Below are 19,463 nucleotides of genomic sequence, written 5' to 3'. Positions count from 1 at the left end.
CAGTTTAGCTTATTGTGACGGAAGAGTAACTACGGAACCCTACACTGAGCGTGGTCCGACATGCTCTTGGCCGGTTTTTATTAAGTATAGAAATACCTGTGTTAAGGAACACCGATGTTATAATATAACACATTATACCTATTACAAATTATTAAATAACTGTTGGTCAACTACTTCTTCACGCTTAGACCGCTGACCCGATTTAGATGAAATTGGTATAGAGATATTATAAGTAGGTTATTGTTTTTATATCCCAGACACTGAACTGCCATTTTACAGGTTTTTTTAACTTGCAATGTAGGTGTATGTAACTATGTTTGTATGTATGGGTCAAATCTTGCAAGTTAAATTTGACCCACTTCCCAGGTTCCGATGAAGCTGAAAATTTGCATACACATGTAAGTCGGACGACAATGCAATATGATGGTACTATCCAGCTGATCTGATGATAGAGACAGGAGGTGGCCATAGAAACTCTGTGAGAAACTAACGCAACCTAATTGTGTTTGGAGTTTTTAGAATTGTCTCGATGAGTATTAGTTGCCTGTGGAAAGAAAAATACAATCAGCGGTAAAAGCTTTTACCTAAAATAGAATTTTATTGTCAAAAACTTATTAGTATCTGAAATAAACATAGTAAAATAACTAAAATAACTTTAGCACGTGAACCGTTGAGTTTTGAACTCGCTTGCCGGTTACAATGTATTTGAAAAACATACACAATTTACAGAATCATTGCGTCCAGCGCTCTCAGCGCCCCCTATTGGCGGAGCTCCAGCATCTACCAGTAATTAGGCATGAATATCACTTGTTTTGCAGCTGTTGCTGTTGCTACGCTGACTCAGACGCTCAAGAGTCCCCAGAATGCTCGACCGAATTTCACCTTCCCCATACAAACGGAGTTTCGTTTTCCTTTTTAAACTACATGTTGGATTGTAATGAAACTGCATATAATCATCAGTATCAGAAGTTAATTTGCTTAGATACAGAATAAGAATAATAAGAATAAGAATTATAAGAATGATAAAGAAGAAGAAAAAGAATTATAATCATTTATACATATGAATAACGTAGAAATATTGGGCAAAGGGTTCCAGTCTCAGCGTGTGCTGGGCCGAGATGCCCGGCGCTGGTTTTCAGACAGTACACTAATGGGATGTTACATAATATTATTTATAGATATACTGTTTATGTTGTCTGCATGTATACAATGACATGAGTATCTTATGTACAATGTATCTTATGTATCTTGTTATACATATGATACATTGATATGAGATATATCTAGTCCAGTAATTAGTTTATATAGCTCCAGTTTATAACACAAACGAGATAGAGCAAAAACAAGTTTTGTATGAAATATTCGCTGTATTTTTTAACGATGTTATCTGAAGCTACATAAACTAATTACTTATAGGACTAAGATATACCTTATCCTATTGTAAGTACATATTTACAGTTTCAGAGCAATCTAGCAAGTGGTTTTAAAATGAGAACGTAACTACGTTAGTATGGAGATCCAGCGAGCATGCTGGGGATTCTTAACAGAACTCTCCATTAAAAATTCAAAAAAATATTATAAAAGTTAGGAGCGAAACACGAATTTCAAATATATATTTTATTATGGCTCCTCTACGTGATGGCCCAGCGTAGGCCAGTCCACGGGACGCATTTATGCGTTAGAGGGAGTAAGTGATATTGCTATCTCATTCCACCTCGTAGCTGCGTCCCTTAGACTGGCCTACGCTGGACTATCATGTAAAGGAGCCCTCTAATGCTTCTAACTATGAAAAGAAAAACTAATGAATGGGATTAGTTGTGGTTAATTTACATCAAATTGTGTACGTACCTATAAATATTTCCATCAACTCGGCGATTCGGATATTTCGTCTCTCTGAAATCGCACAAAAGCTCGAAGAAAGTAATAAGTATTCGATGGCCAAGTTTGTGGTAAATTTCCTACAACGCTATAACTATGTACACTAACCAGAGATAGGGTATAGGGATCATCCATAAATCACGTCACACTATCGGCCAAACTTTAACCAGCCAAATTGAATCCTTCAAAACCTTAGTAAATATTATTCATGAAACACGTTGTATACAACAAAAAAACACGAAATTGTAGTTTCACAACAAACTCCCCGGAAACGTCATTTCTTCTTCGATAGCGTCTGCTACTCACAGGCACTTTGCCAATTTCAATCAAATTAGAAATTCATGTATCGCATAATAATTACACACAATACTCTTTCGGTTCTTTCGTTGTTCAACGGGAGGGCCACGAGCAGGTGAAATAAATAAAAAAGTAATTTTCTGTTAAAATTAGTACATTAAGTACATATATGGATGGATAAGCATATTAAAAAAAGCGGCGAAGTGCGAGTCAGACTCGCTCATGAAGGGTTCCGTACCATTTATGACGTATTAAAAAAAACTACTTACTAGATCTCGTTGAACCCAATTTTCGGTGGAAGTTTGCATGGTAATTTACATCATATATTTTTTTTAGTTTTATTATTCTGTTATTTTAGAAGTTACAGGGGGGGACACATTTTACCACTTTGGAAGTGTCTCTCGCCCAAACTATTCAGTTTAGGAAAAAATGATATTAGAAACCTCAATATTATTTTTGAAGACCTATCCTATAGTTTCGGAAAAAAGTGGCTGTGACATAATCGGACAGACAGACGGACATGACGAATCTATAAGGGTTCCGTTTTTTGCCATTTGGCTACGGAACCCTAACAAAGTGACTATAATGAATAAATTTCATCACAATTTTGGGGGTTCTCCATAGAACTGAAACTTAAAAATGTTTTTATCATCAAACCCATACGTGTGGGGTATCTAAGGGATAGGTCTTCAAAAATGATATTGAGGTTTCTAATATTTTTTTTTTCTAAACTGAATAGTTTGCGCGAGAGACACTTCCAAAGTGGTAAAATGTGTGTCCAAAGTGGTAAAATGTTGAACGAGATCTAGTAAATAGTTTTTTTTAATACGTCATAAATGGTACGGAACCCTTCATGCGCGAGTCCTACTCGCACTTGGCCGCTTTTTTTTAATATGTTATAGTTCTTAGAATTAATTATATTTATGCACCTAGGCTAATATTTGATACACTATCGCATTGGGCAACTGTCATGATAGCTGTAACGTTATTGTAAAAAAAAAATGTTTTCTTTTTTTGTGTGGTCTTTGAATGTGAATCTTTATGCGGTTCACAGAATACATCTACTTACCAAGTTTCAACAGTATAGCTCTTATAGTTTCGGAAAAAAGTGGCTGTGACATACAGCCGTTCAGACAGACATGACGAATCCATAAGGGTTCTGTTTTTTGCCATTTAGCTACGGAACCCTAAAAAAGACACACAAGCCGCAAAAACGCATAAGCTGGGGTAAGAAGATCTTTAGTTCGGTCAGAACCCTGACCTGAAAACTACTTATGGCATGTTATGGCAGAGCAGAGGGGAAAGAATATGAAATGCTGATTTTCACCAATTCGATCAATTTAAGAAATATCTTAGTACCTAGTTCACTCCACTTTTGGCTATGCATTTTTTTTCTTTTTACCCTCGGTGGAACAAAGACGGTAAGTATATGCGTTTAAGCCTTGGTTTAAGATGAGATAATACTACTCTTTGAGTTGAGGTTGTTTGTGTATTTTTTTTTTGTATTTTAAGGCCTGGTTACGAAACCTTTAAGCCAAGTGTATGTTTGTCCATATGAATGAGTGTTGCCAATTATATAACAGTACTATAGATGGCGACACAATTATAAGTAGCATTTTATTGGAGTTTTTTAATTAAGAGGTAGGGCAGACCTGTAAATAAGTAAGTAAAGTAAATATTCTTTATTAATTATACATTTTACATACATGTAAAACTAGAAATGAATTTTAAAGGAAAATAGAACCAGGTAACAACAGGCGGTCTAAGGCGGTATATTGTTAATTTTTGTATGGAAAGTAACATACATGCAGATCTCTCTTAGCTGTCCATGCTAGCGCTGGTGTGGAACCAGCTTCTTCTAGACTTTCGATTATTGCGGGAGGTCCTTAACATACATCTAACATACGCAAAACTTCAAGGTCAAAGTGTAATATGGCACTTGTAAAATTTCACATATCACGTCACATGCCACCACATTTGCCCTTTACCCAGCCCAAAATTAACGCACCTAGGTATAATAAGTAGCACGAAACGCATTATGACGGGTGACCTTTGTAATAGCCTGTATCATGCTGAAGATGTTTTAAAATGTCCACTTTATTACAATCGCTTAAAGTTGTCATTTGAACAAATTTGCTGAATAAGATATGAGCTTGCGAAAGTTAGGTGGTTTAGCCTCGGTCACCCTACAATCGCAGTTCTCGGAACTAGCGTGTCGCCACGCCACGGTCTCGTATGCCAAAATTTGTCTACACCCGGCATCCACTAAGCATTACATATATACTACGTACTACATAAGTACATGTAATGATTTTGAATTATCGATTTAAATATATTGTGGATACTAATATGTTATCTATCAACTGTATGTAAGGAGTCCATAAAAACAGTTTTTTTTTTATCGTAGTCTTGCCTAAGCAATGTTTATAATATTGTAATTGATAATTACAAACACAATATTTTAAGCCTCTTATCGCCATCTATTGACAAGTAGTCTCCATACGAGTTCAAGTTTTATTTTTAGTGCCATCTAGGTTCCAGTAGTAATACTATTCTTTATTATTTATGGTATTTATTTTAATAGGACCATGGAATTAATACCAGAAAGTTTTTAAATCAATTTTAAATCGAAACCATTATTTGCAAAGAAAGATAATAATATTGTCTTCATTTAATGAAAAAAATATCTGCTTTTAAATGTTAATTATTTTAATTTTGTGTGTCAAATTAAAGATGATTTATACATGATTTGTACATGATGCTCTTGAGCGTGTGAAACGGCTTAAATGGAAAAACTTTTTTCCTCTGGTCATATTTCTTACGATTGCTTATGACTTATCAAAAAATGAATCAATTGATTTTAAACCTTAATGTACAGAATAAGGGTTTATCTTTAAACTTCTTGGCTATGCAAAAACCGGTATCTTTTATTACGTGGCAGCACTAATCTGTTGTCTATGGTCCAACGTTGACTGACGTCTAGGTGGACGTATCCGGCCCACGAAAGGGCCTTTTTCAAGCGTACGCCATTGTTGGCGTATGGTAGTTTATTTTATTGAAAGTAAAATCTAAAACCATCCAAAATGGTGAGTATTTAACCTCATAATCGTGTTCAGAAAAGTGATACGGTGCATCTATATTAACGTTTCGCGTGTTTATTTTTGATATTTCTTTTAAAACGGAGAAATTAAATTTAGTTCTTCTCACGACCGTCTTTGTAGTTCGATGACGTATTTCACCGATATCATGTCGGTGCAAATCTCTCTAAAGTGCCAGTGAATACAATTCAACTGAAGCTGAAGAGTTGGACCTTTAAAAGAAAACATTGGAGTTTTATTTACGTTAAAAATGAAACGTGCGTGTGACAGTGCATGCCCATCTGTGTTGTGGTCGAGACTTGGCGATATGTTGACGTGTTTTCTGGTTTGCGCAGGTGAATTTCACCGTAGACGAGATCCGCGCTATGATGGACAAGAAGCGGAACATCCGCAACATGTCCGTCATCGCTCACGTCGACCACGGCAAGTCGACGCTGACGGACTCGCTGGTCTCAAAGGCCGGTATTATCGCCGGAGCCCGCGCCGGCGAGACTCGTTTCACCGACACCCGCAAGGATGAACAAGACAGATGCATCACCATCAAGTCTACGTGAGTTACTTCAGATGTCCGTATAACCTTTGTCATATGTGACTATTATTATTACTTTGTCAGTTGTCGGGAGTCACCAACTTCTTTGATTTATAATGAATGTAAAGACCATGACAAACAACGGTACTAACGGTAGTTACCAGTAATTAGCTTTAATTGCACCACAAAATCAATACCGTACCTCTACCTGTCACTGCATTTGAAAGTTGCATTTACTATGCATTGTGCAATCATATAAAAACAAACAATATCGCTTCAAATGATGATTGTTCTTACCATTAAAAGCCGAATACCATTGAAGATCTTTAGAACGGCCATCTGAGAAAAAAAGAAATTGTAGAAATGTTGCTTTCAAATTCTAACCTCAAAACTAACACATGTTACTTTCTCCAGCGCGATATCCATGTTCTTCGAGCTCGAAGAGAAAGACATGGTTTTCATCACGAACCCCGACCAGCGCGAGAAGGGCGAGAAGGGATTCTTGATTAACTTGATTGACTCGCCCGGGCACGTTGACTTCTCTTCTGAAGTGACTGCCGCGCTCCGTGTCACCGATGGTGCTTTGGTCGTAGTCGACTGTGTATCTGGTGAGTGTAATGATATTCCATCTTGTTCAGTGGTTTCCTTTCAATGAGTGACTACTTAACAAAATTATATTTATGCCAGGGACTGAATTAATAAATGTTAACAGGGTTGTTCATTGCATTGATTTGCAGACCACTCCTGGTGCTTTCTGGGATCATCAGTGGTCTGCAGATCACCTGTTAAGAATGGCTGCTTTAGCTTCATGTTATAATATAGCTACAGGGAGCTCTTTCTGACAGCATCCTTGCTGAGAGGTTGAAGGCATCAACTGTCATTTTACACTTGTCCATTCAATTTAAGAGCTGGGCTTTTGTCGGTGCAGCTTGATGAAGTTTTCTCCACTTTGGTTGATCCGAAGCCAGCCTTTTAGCATCCTGATACAACACGGCCCATACATACTCCTTTACTTGGCTCATATATCTTTTCCTTGGGTTTCCCCCCCTCACCTTCCAGTTAATATACATAGATAAACTTTATATTGATGTCACATCATAATGAAAACAACTCAATATGATTTATTTTCAGTTTTTTGTGACCACTAACTTGGTTAAAATGCATCACAAAATGAATACTTCCCACACTGAAAGATTTCAAATGATGATTGTTCTTACCATTAAAAACCGAATTTTCATTGAAGATCTTTAGAACGGCCATCTGAGTACAAAAATGTTTCCACAAAAAATACTCAACCAAGGAATCTTTATTGAACACAATCTATCCTCCAGGTGTGTGTGTACAAACCGAGACTGTGCTCCGCCAAGCCATCGCGGAGCGCATCAAGCCCATCCTGTTCATGAACAAGATGGACCGTGCGCTACTGGAATTGCAACTGGAGTCTGAGGAGCTGTACCAGACCTTCCAGCGTATTGTGGAGAACGTAAACGTCATCATCGCCACCTACAATGACGACGGTGGTCCCATGGGTAAGTTGTCTATTGAATGATTTTTAGATATTATTAAAAAAATAACATATTTCCAGTGATTGGCATGGACGGTGCCATGCCGGGGGATTTTGAGTAGAAATCTTAATATGGACATGACTCAAATCCCATGATCTTATTTGAACAAGTAATTCTGTCGAGCACTATTTTATATAATATTTTTTAAGAGTTTTCAAATAAGATTTCTTCCGTGCCGATCACTGCTTATATTTCAGACTGGTCCACCCATACAACATATGAAATATTTTTTGAAGTCTGCAGGCAGTGAACTGTCAGTATTTCCCAAGTAAATAGTCTATTATATCACTTTATATGCAATCTACATCTATCTACATGCACTTCCAGGCACAAGATTTGACTTTAACGTAGCTCGTGTAGCATAGCTACATGGCTGTTGGCCTATTGTACTGAATGGATGTAAACATCTGTTGGTGACTCATTCATTTGCAAAGTATTGCATAAGTTTGTTTTTTTCACCACACCAACTGATAAAGGTCCTCTTGATTGTTCAAAAACTAAAGAGAGAGGTGCAAATTTTGAGTAGTTTCCTTATGTTAACTGTTAGAATTGACTTACGAACAATGATTTTGAGTGATGAATTTTTTATTACGTTCATTTGGATTTGTTTTAATTTTTATTGTATTTTCCTTGCGTTGATATTGTGAAACTTTTGTATTTCACTCGGAGGCAAAGTTTGTTTACAACTTGTAAAACTAATAACTATTAATATTGAAAATGGTAGTGCAATAAAAGTCTTGGAAAATATTATGGGACTCAGGGGACCTGCCGCGAAAACCGAAATTCGCTAATTGCGGGGATCTTTCTCTTTTACACTTACTAAGACGTAATTAGAGTGGCAGAGAAAATTGCCCGCAATTGACGAACTTCGATTTTCCCGGTAGGGCCCCAGGAACTTTTGATAATGTTTTAGATAAATATTTTTAATTTTATTTAAAAAATATACAATGCAAAACATTTCTTTCAATTTTAATGGATTTTGATATTTGAAGAACATTTAATCACTTGCAACTTGTTTGTCCTACAAATGCCAAAGGACGCGTTTTTGTTGTCGGCAGCTTTCTTTGTTATCACCTTGTTAGCGGATCGCGGTGATAACGCCGAGGTCGCGACAATGACTCGTACTTACAAATGAACACAACATGTTGTTAACTTGTTAAATCGGGTTATATAAAATGTGTGTTTTCCTTGGATTTCATTTGGCACATAACATAAAAGCTTAAGTGGCTCAACCTTCTAATTATTCCAAAATTTTAAGTTCCTGTCAAAAATAAGTCATTAACTTAAATGACAAATTCTTAGGGTGGATCTTTTTCGCTTAACTACGCCATATTATGTCCCAGTCCCACTGCTGGGCTCTGTTCACCATGGGCACAATAGAGCCTTCCAATTAACTCATCAATTAATGAACTTGGACAAATTACGAAAGATTTTTAAGAACTCCATAATAATCAAATGAAAGAGCTATGATTATAAAGGATTGGGTGTTTGCTATAATCTGGTTCAGTTCCCAAGGCATTTGTGCTTCCTGGTTGTCTCGCTGGGCCCTGACCACTCTGACTAGTGTAGTTGTCGAGATGCGCAAAACGCTTCACTGAGTTGAAAAGATTGATTCATATCTTTTGCTCGCAGAGTTAGATATCACTCATTTCGCTTAGTGGATCTGTAGACTATATTGTTCACGAGTAAGTAGAGAGAGACGTCAATCAATCAGATACGCAGCCATGAGTGCGACCAAGATGGCGAATCACGCAAAACGATCCCGCCATGTTTTCCCGACACCCTCCGAATTCTTTCGAACCGCTCCGAAACATTCGCATTGTCTCGCTCGTCATGCTTGGCCGGCTCATTCGATTCATGAAATCATAAGTGGGAAAGAGTGAGCAAAAAACACCGAGATAGTTGAGTTACTGAGCGAGTTAAATTATCAGTGGGTTGAAGAGTGAGAGAGTTCAATTAAAAATCACTCGTGAACAACACATGTCTAAATAGTTGCATTCATAGGAATCATTCTCACCTGTCCTCGCCTCATGTATGGCAGGGACAAATTAGAATGCATCTAACAGATTCGTCACATTATTCTTATTCTTATTCTACACACCCAGTATTTGTGGCTTAAAGATGAAAAGACTTGTGTATTTGTTCTATGTTTTCACTTTATGCACTTGGTCGCAGGTGAGGTCCGCGTGGACCCCAGCAAGGGCTCCGTCGGTTTCGGCTCCGGTCTCCACGGCTGGGCCTTCACGCTCAAGCAGTTCGCCGAGATGTACGCCGACAAGTTCAAGATCGACCTTGTCAAGCTCATGAACAGGTAATTGGCTCTAAATAAAATGCAGTTGGAACTGGAAAACTTCTAAACATAAGTTCCTTTTAAATTATCTTTTTAATATGCTACGAAGCGACATCGTTTCTTTTTTATTTTTCAAAAAAGTATAGTTCATTTCAAACTTATATCAGGTTCGCTAAACGTTACGTTTAACGGCGAACATTAGAAGCAGATACCCTCGTGCTACCCAATGTCCATTACTTTCATTAAGTCAAACAAAACCAAGTAGCCTTTTTGCTATATTTCTGTATGGTGAAGGCACGAGAAAAAATTGTTATATATATGATGGTCAGATTCATGTCTGAACTACGTTTAATTAGGTTTAATTAAACAATTCACTGATGTGATAAATCATCTGTAATGTACCGTAAAAACTAGATTATTTTAACCTATTAACTAGTGGTGTGTTTATCAAAATAGAGTTCACATTTATATATTGTCCCGTTGATACTGGGTAAAGACTGTTCTTTACACCGGCGGCAGAAAAGGACGAACATTATTTATTTGTCCCGTTGATACTGGGGAAAGACTGTTCTTTACACCGGCGGCAGAAAAGGATGAACATTATAATTGTGTTTTTCAATATGTGGATTAATATAAACCGTCATAAACAAAAAAATATCTAATCTACATTTTCTAAACTGGATGCCTAAGTAGACACTGACCATAAAGCACTTAGATTTAATCTAAGAGTCCGCATCAAGCAGCGCTCAACTCCGCGTTGAGATCACGTGCTAACGCTTTAAAATGTTTTTGTTTGACGTAGAGTGAGACAGGACGTAAACCAACGACAAAGGGCGGCGCTTACCGCCCTCCCCCGTACCATTCCCCCGCACTGGAGTGATTCGCTGCAGATTCGCATCAAAATTTTGTAGTTTTTAACTATTTTCGTTTGAAAACCACAAAATCAATGTCGAAAAATGCTTTTTCTTATGGAACTACATATGTAGTTTAAACGATGCTGGAGGTTTTGGCTTCAATCTAAACTATATTTTGGCTGTAGTGTTCAGCCAAACTGAACAGGGTTTTGGGGGTCTTAAAATGAAAAACTTGTTTGTACTCACTCTATTTTCTTTCTAATAACATTTTAGGACTCGTAAATTAGTTTCAGGTCTACATATCTCATTGTATGTATTTACAAATTTTCATGATAATGCAACATGTTATTTTAAAATAATGTTTGTATGGAGAATCAACCTTGCTGCGGACTCTTAAATTTACTTTTTAGTCCCAAGTTAAATCCAATATAGGTAAAATCACTGAACAGATTCGCCACATTGTTAACTGACAATTCGTAAACGCAAACATATTTATGTTCAACATTCCACTTATTCCAAACCTACCCTCAGACTGTGGGGTGAGAACTTCTTCAACGCCAAGACCAAGAAGTGGGCCAAGCAGAAGGACGCGGACAACAAGCGCTCCTTCTGCATGTACGTGCTGGACCCCATCTACAAGGTGTTCGACGCCATCATGAACTTCAAGAAGGAGGAGATTGACTCGCTACTCAAGAAGATCGGAGTCACCATCAAGCATGAGGACGCCGACAAGGACGGCAAGGCCCTCCTCAAGGTAACACAATCATTACTAAGGTTTTGGGTGTGGGGATGTTTTACACCAGCCAGTTGCTAAAGATTGTCAAAAATGTATTCGCGCACCCAAAACCCCCGGGTGTGATCAATTGATCATTATTACAGTTTACTTTTTTTTATTTGCAATTTTGACTAATTGTACGGGTTGAAACATAAATTAAATAATTGAGGCTTGTAAAGTTTTATGAATAGCGGGATAAGTTAACATAATCACATTGAGTTTGAAAAAGGTTTATTTTGCTACTGTAATATGGTGCAGTTGACTAAAATCTAGTCCCAAGTGTTGCCGGTTACTTGCAATAGGTTTCTGGGTGTCAAAGTGGACTTACAGCGTCAGTCTTTCCGGAATTGGTTGTAAACTAAGTAGCTTATGACCCCATTAATGGAAGATACACTTTAATTTAATATTTAAATTAGAACCAGTAGATAATAAAATAGACATCTTAATCTTATCATAGTTATCTTGATAGGTTGACTTTGCAAATCTAAATTAGCCTTTAGAATCTCTAGAAATTCTCTGAAATCTGTCTTGTAAAGCCTTTCAGTCCTTGTACAAATATTAAATTGGTAATATTTTGTTGCAGGTTGTGATGAGGTCGTGGCTGCCGGCCGGAGAGGCGCTGCTTCAGATGATCGCCATCCATCTGCCGTCGCCCGTCGTGGCCCAGAAGTACCGTATGGAGATGTTGTACGAGGGACCCCATGACGATGAGGCCGCCATCGGTATCAAGGTAGGTAACATTTTTAATACATTGTTGTTTAAATTTACAATCTCTTGGTCAATTGAGTGGTAAAATTAGTATTTGGGACTTAAAAGTACCAGTTGTAACTTTGTTCAAATCAGTCCCAAGTGTTGCCAGTTACTTTAGTAAGTTTCTGGGTGTCAAAGTGGACTTAAATCATTTCTTTCCGGAATTGGTTGTAAACTCTATAGCTTATGACCCCATTAATGGAAGAAACACTTCTAAATGATGATAGAACCACAATAAACACATCCTAAATAGATTTTCTAATTATTTTTTGCGTTTCCAGATGTGCGACCCTGAGGCTCCCCTCATGATGTACGTGTCCAAGATGGTGCCGACTTCGGACAAGGGCCGTTTCTACGCCTTCGGCCGCGTGTTCTCCGGCAAGGTCGTCACCGGACAGAAGGCCCGCATCATGGGCCCCAACTTCCAGCCCGGCAAGAAAGAGGTAACTACAACCGGGCATTCAAAATGGCGACCAAATCCGCCATCTTGTTTTTCAAACAATTCAAAATGTGCCTGGTAAAAGTGCCGTGCTATAGCGCGCTGCTCGCTCCGGCGGCAGCACGCCGGGACAGCACGGCGGCGCCGGGCACAGAGTATAGCCACTTGCCTGCTCGCTACGCTGCATATGGACCTCTATCCTTATGTCCCAGGACTGCTAGTTCCCGGGCAGGCAATACAATTCCTATTTATAACTTTTCATACTAGCCCTTTCAGTCTAATGGACATGTTTGAAGTACAAAACTTTTTCTTTTTACAGGATCTGTATGAGAAGACCATCCAGCGTACCATCCTCATGATGGGTCGCTACGTGGAGGCCATCGAGGATGTGCCCTCCGGTAACATCTGCGGTCTGGTTGGAGTCGACCAGTTCTTGGTCAAGACCGGTACCATCACCACCTTCAAGAACGCTCACAACATGAAGGTAATACAATTAATAGTTCTCCTTTACAGGTTGCGTTTTTCAACGTATTCTCGTGAAATTTTGTGAGCAGGTTCCATTAGATTTGTTCTCCTGATCCTCTTTAAATCTGCTCAAATACAAGGTGGGACTCCGTTAAAGGGCATATTCAGTATCGTATTCTGATGAGGGTAAATTAGAAGAAAAAATTTCTGACGCGAATTTTTTTTTTAGTTTGTAGGCCAAAATGAACAAATTGCTCCATAAAAAAAATCTCGTCAATACTATTTTTCTTCTGCTTTTGCCTGTTGATTCCTTGGGAGTTGGTACTTGGCAGAAGTCCTTTTGATCATTTTAAACACCAAGTTTTAGCTTTAACACGAGTGTAATTTCCCCAGGTCATGAAATTCAGCGTATCGCCCGTGGTGCGCGTGGCCGTGGAGCCCAAGAACCCGGCCGACCTGCCCAAGCTGGTGGAGGGGCTCAAGCGCCTCGCCAAGTCCGACCCCATGGTGCAGTGCATCAACGAGGAGTCCGGCGAGCACATCGTCGCCGGCGCCGGCGAGCTGCATCTTGAGATCTGTCTTAAGGTAACACTACTATCCTGAATATTAATGACCGCTCATAATGCCTCAATTTGTTCTGCAACGAGTCCCTGGTTTGTTAAACAGAGAGAGAATAGTTCAAATTTTATCAACGTCTTTCCATTCATTCCATTGAATAGAAATTGGAAAGTAAATTCTCTTTGCTGGCTATAGTTATACCAGCAAACTACTACAAAAATTATCTTTGATCCAAATAATTGTTGTGTAGGATCTGGAGGAGGACCACGCCTGCATCCCCATCAAGAAGTCCGACCCCGTCGTGTCGTACCGCGAGACCGTGGCCGAGGAGTCGGACCAGATGTGCCTCTCCAAGTCGCCCAACAAGCACAACCGGCTCTTCATGAAGGCGCAGCCCATGCCCGACGGTCTGGCTGAGGATATCGATGATGTAAGCATGTTCCTTTTACTGGCTCAGTCTGGAGTTGGTCATTACACCCTCTTACATTCTTCCACCCCACATAAAAAATATTATCCCAAAACATCGTGTTCCTGCATAGTTACCCACATGTATAATCTCAGCGGTACTAACTTGGCTGATAGCACCGCCTTTCCGAAACGTAAACGTAAATATTTTTTTGTTTTGGCATTGTCAATATACGCCTGAATGGGGGACTAACAAATATTTAAATCTTTAATACGACAAATAATTGAAACTAGTCGAAATTCTATAGGGGTAGACAACAAAAATAACTGGCTGAACTGTAAATTTGTAAACACAGGTCTGCACAGTGCGATCCCTTTTAGAAATTTAATATTTTAAATGTCATATGTTTCTTTATTTTCAAATAGTATCTTTCGTCTTGATGTCACTGGGACTGTAAGTCTTATATGTTAAAAGTGTTACATTATAATAATGTTATGTTGTTGTCCTGGTTTAGGGCAAAGTGAACCCGCGCGACGACTTCAAGACGCGCGCGCGCTACCTGTCGGACAAGTACGAGTACGACGTGACGGAGGCGCGCAAGATCTGGTGCTTCGGGCCCGAGGGCACGGGGCCCAACCTCATGGTGGACTGCTCCAAGGGCGTGCAGTACCTCAACGAGATCAAGGACTCCGTCGTGGCCGGCTTCCAGTGGGCCGCCAAGGAGGGCGTCATGGCCGAGGAGAACCTGCGCGGCGTGCGCTTCAACATCTACGACGTCACGCTGCACACGGACGCCATCCACAGGTTCGTCCGGCTGACTGTCCCGTAGCTACGGTATAAACTGATCCTTAACACCTTATAAAGTTAATTATTGCGTGTGTTAGGAAATAGTCGCGGTAGTCAAAAGAGGTCCTACTGTTCGTTTCCTATTGTTAAATGGAGGTCTGTTCCAGTGCTTGTACATCAACAAATTCACCTCTCCAAATTTCTTTGTGCAATGTGCATTGCGTCTCACTCTCTCAATAAGCAAACTGTAAGATGCAAGTACACATTAGACAGGTGAAATACCATCCTAAGACTCCTTGTCTAAGAGACAGACAATTTTCTCTTAACACATGTCTTTTCTAGAACACTACACCACGACACCTAAGCAAAGTACTCTTTTGATAATAATTTTAATAGAATATTTGATGTTGATGGTAGCAAATGTAACGTGTTGCAGAGGTGGCGGTCAGATCATTCCAACGACGAGAAGATGCCTGTACGCGTGCCTGCTCACCGCGCAGCCGCGCCTCATGGAGCCCGTGTACCTGTGCGAGATCCAGGTACCGGCTCACTCTCATTCACGTCAACCAATGAGGGCTACCGCGTTTACTTTCGCCGCTAGGAGCGCTAGTGTAGACGGAGGTCGTTCGAAATGTCAAATTCATAGAATTTTTGGGGGTTGCAAGCTTTTTTATCGCGACTTTTTACTACTTATTCATAATTGTGGTATATCATTTTATATTTGATGCATGGTAAACATAAGATATGGTTCAATAAATCTTAGTGGTTTAAAAAAATTGCCAACTAAAATATGTGCAAAATTAATCAAAGAACGGCAAATTTATACATTAAAATACCGTTGTGTGTATTAGAACGTATAATTTTTTTTTTAAATACGCGTAGCAGAATTTTGAGTTTTGGTTTTCCTGGACCTACGTCTACAGTGGCGCCAACTGGTGAGCACAAAAACTAGCCCTCATTTATATATTTGTTTCCCTTTGAAAAGCGAAAACACAATTGAAATATAAAATTACACTTGTTTCTACTGATATTGACAATGAAATGACGAATGTATCCATTACTTGAGTAGACTAGAGTAGATTTCCATTCACTTTGTTTGAACTTTTCGAAGACAATTGTGAGTAGATTTCCATTCAGTTTGTTTGAACTTTTCGAAGACAATTGTTACTAGGCTAGACGCCTACAAAAAAGACGCTTTCCGCATAGATTTTGGCACATTGACCCGCCTGTTGCTATATCTCTATTGCACGCGCATAATTATATTACTATCCCACTCATGATGCCGGTTGTTAATGCCACTGTGCGAGCTTAACAGCAATATAATTATGCACATGCAAATAGAGATAGCAACAAGCAGGTCAAAACGAAAATCTATGTGGAAAGCTCTTTAGAGGTCCTTGGATCTGTCATTTTGCTTTTCATGTCTTTATTGTGGCTTGCAGTCCACTCCTGCATGTGTTTATTACCCACGTTTATCCTGAGCGGGGCTAGCATGTCTGATAGCACCGCCTTTCCGAAACGTGGCAGATCAACAGTTCTTTGTTTTGGCATTGTCACCCGACATACACTTTGCCTGAATAGGGGGACTAACAAAATTTTAAATTATAACAGAAATTATTGGCACTAAGACTGTTAAGATTATAAAGGGGAGGACAAAAATGGTATTCTCCATAAAACCTACCTGCATGGTGTGTCCCCTTGTAGTTTTTTTTTAGTACAGTTGATATTATTAGATTTTTGTTGTAATTTTTATGGCAATAATTGTGTCGAAGTCTATTGGGAGCGTGCACGACTGTCACGCAACCTAGTGTCCGCAAGTCTAGGGGAAAACGTCAATTCACTACATCTTATAAAACTACTCCAAAACTAAAAACTACTGAACGGATTTTCATACGACTTTCATCTATCAATAGAGTGATTCTTGAGGAAGGCTTAAGTATATAACTTGTTAAAGTTTTGTGTAAATTGTTTGAAATATAACGATTTTTTCGGAAAAAATCACGCTGGCTAGGAGCTTTAATCGAAAACGCTGCCTAATCCGTTTGAGCTATAACAACACAATGTATGGTAGGGTTGTTTCTCATTCATAGGTCTACAAAAAAGTCCGCGATGTTAAATGTCTATCTTTTAAGGATAACTTACTATATCCATTCTTAACTTTTAGAAAAAGATCACGTAATATGTGGCATTTGCATTTTGCAAAGCTATTTACATGGATACATTATTAACAATTATCAAAATAAATACGTTTGTTATATTAAGCATTTCATACAGATTACAATGATCCCTTACACCATACAATTTAAATGAATATTTCAGGAGTAATCGTAAATCAAAGTTTCATTTCGAGCCATATAATTGTACGAAATGTTAAAGACGCTATCCGCAGTTAGTTCAAATTTTTACCACCTTATGCGCTGGGATCGCTTTACATACCCCCACCATGCACCTCGCACGGTCCCAATAGTCTAAGGTCCTACTTTGTTGCTTACCATAAGGACGAGATTTGCTTGTATCTTCATACGAATAACTTGTCTATGCGTCTTTATGGCAAGCGACAAAATGGGACACTGCTTAGAAACGACACAATTATTGAAGTAACTATTATAACCTTTAAATAATTAAATTTACGTTATTAGTAAATTGCCGCGCGAGGCAGTTCGGTCTGTGCAGACATGCCTCGGCCGCGGCAATTTCCTCGCGAGGCGGCTCGTTCTGTGTGGACCCGCCTATTTACTATTGTGTAAAATTAATATATAGTTAATTTGTCTTGTTTGGCATATGTATAGAAATTTGATATGTATTGTGCAGTGCCCCGAAGTGGCCGTGGGCGGTATCTACGGCGTGCTGAACCGTCGGCGCGGACACGTGTTCGAGGAGTCGCAGGTGGCGGGCACGCCCATGTTCGTGGTGAAGGCCTACCTGCCCGTCAACGAGTCGTTCGGCTTCACGGCCGACCTGCGCTCCAACACGGGCGGCCAGGCCTTCCCGCAGTGCGTGTTCGACCACTGGCAGGTGCTGCCCGGCGACCCCTGCGAGCCCGGCAGCAAGCCCTACGTCGTCGTCCAGGTGAGAACTTGCTACCCATAACGACTATCTTTTAAGCTTGGCTGTAAAAAGAGTCGGAACTTGGTCGCCGCCATACAATCAGAGTTGCACTTTCATTTTAAAATGATATGATGAAAGAACATAAATTTGGCTTGAACGTTAAGGTAATATGTATATCTGGTATTAGTTTTTGTTGCTAAAAATTCTAAAATGGAAGAATGTGTGGAGGACATTCGCAAAATTAGGAGCCGCGCCCCACTGGTGCGTTGCATCGCGTTGTTTCAACGCTGTGCCATTTCACATATATTTTTTTATGACATGCCGACGTGTGTTAAAATTACAGGACCATCATGAAAGGTACAAATTAGGTATTAAATCATTGCCAAAAGACGAATTCGTTATAACGCCTACGACTTGGAGAAATGGACTAACCTGACGTCAGAATGGCTGACCACTTTATTTTCAACATTTCTCGATTTTTAGCGAGGTACAATTTTTCTCATGTCATGTACCAAATAGTACAGAAAAGCACTAAAACTTGGAGTAACTCTCCTTATAAATAGCTATTATGGTCCTGTCTGTAATTTTAGAATAGATTAGTATGTTGTCCTACGTGGAACTATGTTGCTGTGCCCTAACAGGGCGTCACATGAACAGCTTATATTTCAGAACACCTTTAACTGTTATGTGATATGCAATAAATGATTTCAATCTCAATGTCATTCTGACGCTCACATGCCGACGCGACGCAACGCACCAGTCGGCCTATCCAAGTTGACGATCGCTATCGCTTCGACAACGAAACGCTTTGTGTGTCTCTCTATCACTCTTCCATATTAGTGCGACAGTGACAGTTGCGTGTCGATCGCTACGGAGCGTAAGCGATTTGCACGTTGGCTACGCGGCCAGTAGGGCCCCTCTAGCTCGCGTAGCTTCGATTGTTAACGGCAGCAAGTTCTTGTGACTCCTAAACTGCTTTTGTAAATTCAAAATGTGCCGGGTAAAAGTGCCGTGCTATAGCGCGCTGCTCGCTCCGGCGGCAGCACGCCGGGACAGCACGGCGGCGCCGGGCACAGAGTATAGCCACTTGCCTGCTCGCTACGCTGCATACGGACCTCTATCCTTATGTCCCAGGACTGCTAGTTCCCGGGCAGGCAGTACAAATTATTATTTTAAGATAACTAAGTACATACATGTATGTGATTTTTTTATTCATCTGCAATTATTTGTTCCGCAGGACACGAGGAAACGAAAGGGGCTGAAGGAAGGTCTCCCAGATCTAAATCAATACTTGGACAAACTGTAAACGTCGTAGCTAAATACAATGTACTGTAATATATGTAACGAAACCAGCGCACGTACATACACCACATTATACTATACTGTTTTATTACGTTTACAATTTTTATTCGCCCCGGTTCTTACTTGTTTGCGCCTGATAAGTTTGTAAGTGTACGTTCAATAAAATATTGCTGGTCGATATACGCATTGTTAATATTCCGATATGAAGGGTGATACTAGATTAATGTTGTAGTATCACACATGATAGATGGGAACCTGAATTTTTCCTTTATTATACTGTAATGTAATTAATTTTTAAATTATAATTTTTCTATTGTAATGGCAGTTTCATTTGAAACGATTTAGGGTATAGGATCTTGAAGTATGGAAATGGTGAGTTGAAATATTTTACACTACCTTTGTTTATTAATTTGGTGCATTTTT

General features: G+C 39.4%; 1 protein-coding gene across 1 annotated transcript; it reads left to right on the top strand.

The window, feature by feature from the left end:
- Nucleotides 1-5,113: 5,113 nt before the first annotated feature.
- On the top strand, nt 5,114-19,359 carry LOC133527804 (translation elongation factor 2). Its single transcript, XM_061864981.1, has 15 exons — nt 5,114-5,261; nt 5,609-5,823; nt 6,217-6,410; nt 7,134-7,331; nt 9,543-9,678; nt 11,043-11,265; nt 11,870-12,016; nt 12,318-12,479; nt 12,795-12,959; nt 13,334-13,525; nt 13,749-13,928; nt 14,419-14,708; nt 15,127-15,229; nt 17,502-17,759; nt 18,976-19,359. The coding sequence occupies exons 1-15, from the start codon at nt 5,259-5,261 to the stop codon at nt 19,042-19,044; spliced, it is 2,535 nt and encodes an 844-aa protein (XP_061720965.1). The 5' UTR covers nt 5,114-5,258; the 3' UTR covers nt 19,045-19,359.
- The last annotated feature ends 104 nt before the right edge of the window (nt 19,360-19,463 follow it).

The sequence above is a fragment of the Cydia pomonella genome, chromosome 18 (genome assembly GCF_033807575.1).
Source record: "Cydia pomonella isolate Wapato2018A chromosome 18, ilCydPomo1, whole genome shotgun sequence".
Taxonomy (NCBI): domain Eukaryota; kingdom Metazoa; phylum Arthropoda; class Insecta; order Lepidoptera; family Tortricidae; genus Cydia; species Cydia pomonella.
This window is presented reverse-complemented; position numbering and strand designations above follow the sequence as displayed.

Bases quoted from the DNA above. Each gene is read 5' to 3' on its own strand.
- LOC133527804 (XM_061864981.1), top strand. The intron at 7,332-9,542 runs GTAAGTTGTCTA...ACTTGGTCGCAG, and splicing joins TGACGACGGTGGTCCCATGG to GTGAGGTCCGCGTGGACCCC. The intron at 9,679-11,042 runs GTAATTGGCTCT...ACCTACCCTCAG, and splicing joins CTTGTCAAGCTCATGAACAG to ACTGTGGGGTGAGAACTTCT.